General features: G+C 46.7%; 1 protein-coding gene across 1 annotated transcript; it reads left to right on the forward strand.

The window, feature by feature from the left end:
- Nucleotides 1-4,128: 4,128 nt before the first annotated feature.
- LOC144719453 (14-3-3 protein gamma-A-like) lies at nt 4,129-9,603 on the forward strand. Its single transcript, XM_078595380.1, has 3 exons — nt 4,129-4,575; nt 6,874-7,080; nt 7,609-9,603. The coding sequence occupies exons 1-3, from the start codon at nt 4,489-4,491 to the stop codon at nt 8,062-8,064; spliced, it is 750 nt and encodes a 249-aa protein (XP_078451506.1). The 5' UTR covers nt 4,129-4,488; the 3' UTR covers nt 8,065-9,603.
- Nucleotides 9,604-9,906: the final 303 nt, after the last annotated feature.

Consider the following 9,906-nt stretch of genomic DNA (forward strand, 5'->3'; position numbering starts at 1 on the left):
TACGTAATCTTTTGTACAAGTGGACTATCCGCCCCAAAAAGAATAGATCATTGTATTTACTAGGAAAAAATCTTTGTTTTACGTTTTTTTATATATTCTGGACATGTGTTAAGCGCAGCGTAATAACGCTGCCATCTGGTGGTGTGTTTATAATATGCTGCACTCTTTACACCTAAAGTATGGAATAAATGAGAGCCTCTAAGAGGCCTTAACAGCAATATGGGAGGGGGTGGCTAGTATCACATCCGATTTGAGGCAGTTTACTCCACTTATCCGCCGGGACAATATGGATAATGGAAGAATCTGTTACTCAACTCATCTTGTTCCATGGATAATGTACGGGTAATTGGAAGCTATTCCGCTGACATCCCGGAAAAGTCGCAGATGATTGGCAGAGTAGCATCGTGGGTAATAGGACTTAGAAAAGGGTTCTCCTGTAGTCCAATTAAACACCAATAAAGTAAGATCATAATTTCGTGTTTTTGACATCTTGAGCATGGTTTAACACATTAAACAAATGTCTACATCAATAAACAACGAATTACCGTACAAATAAAAATGCAAACTACGTGCAATATTTCGAAAGTAAGCATTATTAATCTATTTCCTCAATATTGCACATTCATCGTTAAGTCTTGAGTTTTTTCGCGAATTGATCCAAGCTCGTGGATGCAGTTTACCGGACTATATGGTTTTAATCTTGGATCATACAAATATGGGAGTGCAAGATTTCCTTAACTTTCGGACTTTTAGCCAAAGTTCCGATATTCGTACAAAGCACCTGAAGAACTTGCTTTGACTGAACAATACAAATAATATGGTCTCTGTGGTAACTCGAATGTGATAACCAGTACCATTGGAGGACAGTACTCTAAATTCATACTGGTAGAAACATCCTGGTTACACCAGCCCACTGGATGATTGTGTCCGTCCGTCGTGCATCCAAAAATGGGAGGGGTGGGGCTGGGTGGAGAGGGGAGGGTGGGGAGGGGCTGGGTGGAGAGGGGAGGGGTGGGGCTGGGTGGGGAGGGGCTGGTCACCCCGTGGTGCCCTTATAAAACTCAACGTTTAACCTACTCACGCCGGCTTGTGCCCGCCCTCACAGTCGGTCATATTTGCGGAATACACCACGCCGCCGTTGACCCTGGCCATTGACAGAGCAACTCAACGTTCCTACCAGCTCCCTCCGCAGGAATGTGTTAACAGGTAACCAGTGTAATCTCAGAGCAGAGGGGTAACAGGTTCACTTAAAAAAAAATAATCGAGCAGCTGCTGCTTGCGCTAATGGAAGGTGCCGTTCCTGATCTGTTTTAAAGGCCAAAAAAATAGCGAATTGCAGTAGTCAAACCTAGACAAGACCTCATGGTAGTGTAATAAATGACTTCCACTACAATCTTGACTGGCGTCTTTAATTGATATAATTCCTGCACAGCTCACTCCAGCTCTCCCCGTACGTTAGGTGAGAGGAGACTGGTGGTTCTTGAATCTGCATATGATGTCCAATCCACGTGTTCCTCTTTCAGTGTGACCCCATGCATCCATGCTTCTTGTTGCAATTCTGCTCCATGATTATATTGCTAACTTGTACATTTTTGTTTTTTTTTAATTATATTTGAGTCCAACTTTCAAGCCGTTTTTTTCAAAGTTTTTTTTCTGAAGTTCATCCGAATGGAACGCTCTGAACGATTCTTCCAGTATCGATAAACATTATGTCAGCAAATGAGATGGTTATTGATTTCACCATTAATATGCACATGTTCCTCCAAAATATTTTGGGAAAATAAATAATTCCACCATATTGCAGTGAATAATTGTTGAATACAGTATGTATTGAACATTTCATATTACATTTTAAAAAATCAGTAAATTACTTGTACTAGCTTGATATTTAATTTAATGCTTTTTACACGCTTTTATTTAACTCAGTCTGTTGTTGTTTCCTCAAATTTTGTAACTCAATTTTAACCCACTTCCCAATGTGGTATGGACTGCAAACTTGGTATACTTATGTCATACTGATAACAATACCATATTCTATCATAAAAAATGTTAAATAAAAATGTAAACGATCTTTTTACACGCTTTCTATAAACTCAGTCTGTTTTCGTATCCTCAAATCTTCTAACTCAATTTAAACCCACTTCCCAATGTGGTATAGACTGCAAACTTGGTATACTTATGTCATACTGATGACAATACCCTATTCTATCTAAATAAATAAAGTATTTTAAAACATTCATTTTTATATGTTATGTTTCGGCTTGGGTCTAATTGTCCACGCTCAACTCACGTTGGCTGTAAATCACCACGTTATGGAAAGCTTCAGGGCCACTTCCTGGAGCCGTGGAGTTCTGCCATTGCTAGTAGGGTACATTTCATTAAAGCGTGTTTTAAAAAAACGTGTTTTTAAATATTACTTATTTAGTCTACAAAGCCTATCAGCCCAATGGTGTTTGAAACCCATTAGTCCTTTCCAGAACCTTATTAACATCATTGTCATGCGGTCGATGCTGGTAAAACTTACTTGATCTAGTGGTTAGGTGGCCTCTACATTGTCCTTTGTTCACAATAGTATTCGTGAGCAAATGTATCATGGCAGTTGTCGCTATTTTAAAGGATTTAGTTCCTAATAATTGCCCACAGCTCACTGCATCACACATTGGTACTACTGTCCCAACTTCACCAATTTAACTCACAATCCTATTAACCTCATTCATCGGGATATAATTATACGTGACCACCGTCAGCGCTTGTCCTTACTCTCTACAATGCCACCTTTAATCTACGTTGTTGTCCTCAATGTAGAGACACTGTTACTACACTGCTCTAAGTCCCGTAGTAGTTTTCGCGCCATGCAACGATTCGTTTATGCTTTGGGGGGGGGTAACGAGGACGTCATGCGGCATTCATCAATCGTCTTCATGCCCCACACCGCCCGGAGCACCGCGCCTTTAACCCAGCGGTGCCGCCGCCACCAACCACCACCCCCACCAACCCCACCAACCACCACCCCCACCAACCACCACCCCCACCAACCACCACCCCACCAACCACCACCCCACCACCAACCACCACCCCCAACCACCACCAGCAACCCACCACACCACCACCAACCACCCCACCAACCACCACCCCACCAACCACCACCCCACCAACCACCACCCCACCAATCACCATCCCCCCACCACCAACCACCACTACCACTCCACCACCACCACTCCACCCACGTGCGCCCTTGCGTGGCGTGGTAAGCTCGTCCTGGTGGTGACGTCACCACACCCCGCCTCTAACGATCCCCGCGCGAGTCACGTGCCCCCGTATCCGACACGTTCCCATTGGTCGGCGTGACGACCACCGCTGCTTACCCCCCCCTCACACACGCCCAACATCCGCCCCCACCCCCGCATTCACCCGCAACGCTTCTCACGGGAACAAGTCACGTGCCTCGCGACCAGCCAATCGCGGCTCGCGTAGCTGCAGCCCCTTCATTGCGGCAAGCAAAGCGCGGGGGGGGGGGTGTGGCGGCCCCTCCGGCGCGCGCGCGTTCCGGAGCTCCCCACCCCCCGCACGTGACCGGCGACGACCAATGAGAGCCGCCGGCGTCCAAATCCTGACTCGGCTTCCCCCCCCCACCAACACTTTACCATTCCCGCTCAATGTCGCCATAACCAATGAGGGCTGAGCCCTCAACGCTCACGTGACCAAAATCGTCGTGAGCCAATCGTGTTGCGCCGACGTTGCCCATCCGCTCCGGGGGATGGTGAGGAGGGGGTGGGGGCCCCTCAACAGAAAGCGCATAGAGGGCGGGGCTGGTGTGGGGGGTGGGGTTGGTAGACGGAGGGAGAGGGAGGGAGGGAACCCGTTGACCGAGGGCGTAACCATTGCGCATGCGCGTTCAAGCGGGGCCCCGAGGGCGGAAAGCGCATCGGAGGAGGGGCTCGCTGGGGGAGGGGGGGGGTTATGAGGTAGGGGGGGATAGGATCGGGGGACGACGCTTTGTGCGCATGCTCAAGGGGCGGGGTAGCGGTGGATGGGGGCGGGGCTGCGGTGGATGGGGTGGATAGTGGGCGGGGCCACGTTGAATAGTGGGCGCGGCCGTGTTGAATAGTGGGCGTGGTCAGTCGATAGTGGGCGTGGCCACGGTGGAAAGGGGGCGTGGTCAGTCGATAGGGGCGTGGTCGCTATTTCCCGTGGCTCGTGCCCTGCGCTCGCGCCAGCGGAGTCTGAACGCGCGCGCCGCGCTCCCCTCTTCCTCTCCAGCGACCAGCCGCGTACCGCAATCGTCTGCAGGAGTTTATAGCTCGACAGTTGCGAGAGATTAGACAGAGAAACAAATTTAGACAACCGTTAACGATCATCGGTGAAGGCTCGAGTAATTACATCCTAAAGTTGTTTTTTTTTCTCCGAGGAGGTAACAAAAACCCCCCTTAAAAAAAATTACCCTTAGCGATTTAAACGAAAATAATAAAATAAAGCAAGACGCGTAAGATGGCCGACCGTGAGCTGCTGGTGCAGAAGGCCCGACTTGCCGAGCAGGCGGAGCGCTACGATGACATGGCGGCCGCGATGAAGGCGGTGAGTGTCTCCCGTGTTGGGGTGGTGTTGGTGTTGTGGTAGAGGAGAAGGTTGTTGTTGTTGAGGTGTTCTTCTCGATCAAACGTGGCGAATGGAAGATGTTCACATCTCCGGTTTTCGCCCCGCGGTGTTGCGACTGTCGTCGTTTTTTTTGGTGGCCGTCGTTTCGTGGCCGTGTTTGTTTCGTAAGGACGACGACGACGCTCTCTGTCCTTTTAAAAGGTGGAGTCGTTGCCGCCACGACCAACACCACGACGACCACAGCAACAGCCGTCGTCGCCTGGGCGTTGTCGCCTCCATTGGCAACAATGGAGGCGGCGGCGCCGCCTTTCGCCTCGAGTTTGGTGTAAACCTCGGGCCGCGTTCGTTTTGTTTGTTGGTTGTTTGCTTGAGGCCGTTGGTCGCCGTTTTTTTTATCGCCCCGAATTTTTGTTGTTGTTGTGTGTCGAGACCCGCATTTTAAACGGCTTTCGTCGTCGCGCGACGGGTTTGGCAGACGAGGCGCGGTGGCTGTAAATGGCGAGCGGGCGGGCGGCCTCCATTATTCAACTTCCTCGTCATCTCGCTAAGTAGCGTTGCCTCGCGTCCTTCATAACATAATTAGAGGGTTTTGTCTGATTGGTGGGGTAATAGCGATGGAGGGGGATGATTTAAACGTTGTTTTAGCTCTACATGCCGAGGTTACTGCACACACACGTGGGTTTGTGGGTGGGTGCCTCATTTCCACCACCACCAATCCCACGAATTTTTTGTTGCACAAATCCACAGGACACTGAGGTTTGTTTGTTACACGCGGTCTCAGCCTTTCGTGCAAATGCGACCGTGGTCTTACGGATTGGGAGGCGCTCCGCACACGACGAGGAAGCTCGTGTTTTGTGTGTAGATGGGTGTGGGTGTCAAGGCTTTTGGCATGGTTTTTGGTGCCATCGGCCATGTGCCGCTGTGCACGGAGGCGGAGGTTGGATCCCTGCCCCGCCCGATGTCTGCGGGGACGTCCTCCCGCAAATGGCGCCCTCACTCCCTCTCGTTCGTTCTCGAGATTGTTGGTCGCGACGGGGAAAGACCTTAAAGACCCGATAACATCAGGAGGAGGGAAAGCCTGCGAATTATGGGGGACAAAAATCCCACATTTGTACGTTTAACACTGATTTGTTGGAATGGTTTATCATCGCCCGCCACCCCAAGTGCTGTTTAATGTACGTCCCTTTTAAAGGGGCGGCTTATTACGATTGCCCCGTGCGATATTGGGTCGTTTTTTGTCACTCTGCCTTCCTGTTCCGATGGGATATGCTGCTGGTGGTGGTAACACGTTAAGCCAAATGAGCTGATGCAATGGCGGGCATGGCCCTCGATACCAAGCTGCACAGCTGCAGACAGACTAATGAGACCGCTGTTTAGTACATATGGCCCGCTTGGTTTTCCCTTTTTAGGTTTGCGGTCCCTGCATATTTGGTGGTTGCACAGGCATGGCTACAATTACATGCCTCCCGGGCGTTATGCTAAATTGCAAAAAGTGGAAATATCGCAGCAAACCCGACATGCCCACGGAAACTTACATTCTAATTGGTCGTGCAGGCACGTGTCACACGGTTGTCGTTTGTGTGAAAATATAATCCACCAAAGGGAAGTTGAGCCGTTTATTGCACGCAGCAATTGTCACCGCAGGTAGTGGAGCGTGGTAATACTAATGGGATATCGATCACCTCGTGTCGCCAAATAACCGTCCTCTCGTTTTAAAGGGGAAATACATTTTGCATTGTGGATAAACCCTTTTGTCGTTTCGCGATGTCGCTGTGATGTTTCCGGCGATGCTAACCCTCCATTGTACTTATGGGTTTGGTAATAAAATGTGCTCTTTGCAAGAGACCCTTGCCCCCCCTTGGTGATGCAGTTTTTGACACGCCTTTGTGAAATGGCCGAAAGTGCCCTGATTTGTTGCACAAGTGGCGGTTGTGGTATGCTAGTGTTGAGCTTTAGTTTAACGAGAATGTTTTTTGGAGGTGGGCTCTTAAGTGGTGGACTATTAATAAAGTCGCTAATACTGCAACCAAAATAGTGTAAAACACATCAGCTTTTAATCATCGCTGTGCTAAACAAATTTGTGAGGATATGTATAATACTGGCTTAAGAGTATAGGATTGTGGTCTATTCGTGGTGTTCCAGTAAGGTAGTATTGAGTATTTCACATGTCACTTTTTTATTAATCAGGGCTACTAGTTTACAGATACGGCTTTTAGTTATATTACACGTTGAATGCGTTATTAAATGGATTTGCTTGCCCACCCATGTGCCCTCCAGGTGACCGAGCTCAATGAGCCGCTGTCCAACGAGGAGCGGAACCTGTTGTCCGTGGCCTACAAGAACGTGGTGGGAGCGCGGCGCTCGGCCTGGCGTGTCATCTCCAGTATCGAGCAAAAGACGGCCGGTGATGGGAGCGAGAAGAAGCAGGCCATGGTGAAAGCTTACCGCGAGAAGGTAGAGAAGGAGCTGGAGACCGTTTGCCAGGTGAGGGAAACTTTTTTGACCGCAGCGCTCAGACTTGTACCTGTTAAAACACATAAGATCTAGGCATTGATTGCTATGTCCATTGTGTGGTGGGGTACTGTGCAATGTCTGAACTTGCCTTCGTTCGGGCATTATTTTTGTGGGATAATTGCCAAGAAAATAATCTGCTTACATTCTAATAACGAATACAGATTTGCCGCATAGTTGGGGAAATTCATGAGAAATGGCTTAATTTTGGAAGGCATTTTTATTTTGTGGAAAAATGTACAATGGTTGTAGATGCTTCTGCAATCAAATGTATACATTTTACAAAGCATTATTTTGAATTGGAAAAAAAATTTACATTGCAGAAATGCTGGTTTAGTTTATGATCGCTTGTATATTTGTTTATGGAAATTTTAACCATTTTAGGAGCATATAGGTCTCCCATGTATGTTCGGTGCAATACAACACTGGATGTGGGTATTAATGATCATGTAATTGTACTGCCAATTCATCTTTGACCTTTGGGCTTATGTTTTTTATTAGGATGTTCTTGACCTGTTGGACAAGTTTCTCGTGAAGAGTTGTGATGATTCCCAGCAAGAAAGTAAGGTCTTCTACCTGAAAATGAAAGGCGACTACTTCCGCTACCTTGCGGAAGTGGCGGCGGGTGACAAGCGTGATGGTGTTGTCCTCAACTCCGAGAAGGCCTACAAGGAGGCCTATGAGATCTGCAAGGAGCATATGCAGCCCACGCATCCCATCCGCCTGGGTCTGGCCCTCAACTTCTCCGTCTTTTACTATGAGATCCAGAACGCGCCTGAGCAAGCCTGCGAGCTGGCCAAGACGGCCTTCGACGACTCCATCGCCGAGCTTGATTCCCTCAACGAAGATTCCTACAAGGACTCCACGCTCATCATGCAGCTTCTGCGCGACAACCTCACGCTGTGGACCAGCGACCGGCAGCAGGATGACGAGCCGGAGGAGGAGAAGAATAATTAGGCAGGGCAGTCTCACACTTCACTGTCACTACCACGCAGGGGCTTAACGGGGGTTGTGAGGGGCACACAGGATTTCACCAGCCATTTACAGGCAACCCACATTCCTCTGCTTGGTGGTATTGTCAACATTTTTTTTGTTCCTTTCACCAGCTGTTAGATGCAACAGTCATTCCACAAGCTAAAAAAAGTGAAAAAAAATACCTGGCAAAGATAAATTTGATTTTTAGCTACATTCGAAGCATTGTCAATTGGTAAAATGTCTCCTGGTTTTCCAGGTGTGCATACAATGTTGGCCAAAAAAAACCATCTTGATTTAAGAAAAGATCTAGCTTGGAATGGAGTCCCCTGTTCGTTGTTTTGTGATAATGCATCTTGCACATTAGCTCAATTTATACACAAGCATGTCAATTTATAAACTTCAACATTACTTGGCACACCTTGAGTAAGATTGGCTTTGTTGATGAATTCTAGTGTTGAATATTCATGGTTCTGGCAAATATTTTTCTTTTTTGCATATTTAAATGGTTTAATCACTTCCTCTGTTAGCTACTGCATACAAGTGTTATTCACTATGTCCACCCCATTAAAAAAGTCGGCAATTCACTATGTGTGGGTAAATCACTGCCACCTGTAACAACTACTGTACACATCACATTTAGGCAGTAGGATGTAGCCAATTACGATTTAACTTTACGTGCTTACACTGTACAACATCCAGTTTAAGTGCTCTGCTTTTCTCGCCACAGTAGGCCGTAGCTACTTGATGAATGGTGAGACATTCCCCAAAAAGTTATTCTCTGCATGTAACAGTATACACGATCTTTTGCCTTAGCAGTTTTTTTTCATTTGATTAAATGTGGGAATTTCCTTAAATATTTTGTTTAAAAATAAAAAAAAAAGTTAGCCTGTTTCTGATATCCTGCAGTGCATTCATTTTACTAAGTGGATTTGTTGTTTGTGATGGTAAAATTAAAACAATAAAATTAGTTAAACACTGTAAGAAGACAGTCAATTGGTCTGTTTTGTGTTATTCTCTTTGTTACACAGAGCATATATTTGGTCATTAATGGTCTGTAATGGTTTTTTAAATATTTAAAAATGTGCATTCAAGTAATATTCAAATGCTTTCGGCAAGTAAAATAGGCCAGTCTTGGGTAGAGGGATTGGTGGGTTTGGGGGGGGTGTTGTAGGCTGGGGGGGGGGGTTCCCCTTGATTAAAGTATTAGATTCCCCTATCCCTTTTCGTCCTGTGCAGTTACGCATTTGACATTGCAGCAGGCATGACTGTAGACTTGTGCTGCCTGCTAGGGCAAGCTAAAGATCGTGATTCCAGCTCCAGAGTAGTTAAGGCTTTGTCGATGCGGTTTCCTTGACTGCAAGGCTTCGTTGTCTGCAGTGTTTGAGCTGTTGTGGTGTGTGCTGTGTGCAGTTTTTGGGAACTAAGCGGCAGAGTGGCTCCTGCTTGACCTTCAGTAACATGGCTTGGCAAACTGTTGCTTCACAAACATGTAGTGGGACAATAATAAATGGCTCTGTGGCATATCTGTGAGTGGCCTCATTTATTTAGAATGCCGAACAAAATGTTAATTTAACTACCTATTTGCATGATTCATAATTAGTTCTCTACAAATGCAATTAATGCATTTTAGTGTTTTATTTGCAGTACTTTTTAAAAAAAGTGGCTAAATTGAAAATTCTAGTACTGTATAGAATTATAAATAAATTCCCAGGAGGCACTGCTTCCTTTAAAGTACTGTAAGGTATTTTGGTGATCAGGGATGAGTTTCACCAGTCATTTTGTAAAATGCCAGTTATTTCAATTTGCACAAACTACATTTTTAAA

This window comes from Lampetra planeri, chromosome 6 (genome assembly GCF_965212315.1).
Source record: "Lampetra planeri chromosome 6, kcLamPlan1.2.h2, whole genome shotgun sequence".
Classification (NCBI taxonomy): Eukaryota; Metazoa; Chordata; class Hyperoartia; order Petromyzontiformes; family Petromyzontidae; genus Lampetra; species Lampetra planeri.

Coding starts and splice junctions, on each gene's coding strand:
- LOC144719453 (XM_078595380.1), top strand. CDS start 4,489: ATGGCCGACCGTGAGCTGCTGGTGCAGAAGGCCCGACTTGCCGAGCAG. Junction 4,576..6,873: donor TGGCGGCCGCGATGAAGGCG/GTGAGTGTCTCC, acceptor TGTGCCCTCCAG/GTGACCGAGCTCAATGAGCC. Junction 7,081..7,608: donor AGCTGGAGACCGTTTGCCAG/GTGAGGGAAACT, acceptor GTTTTTTATTAG/GATGTTCTTGACCTGTTGGA.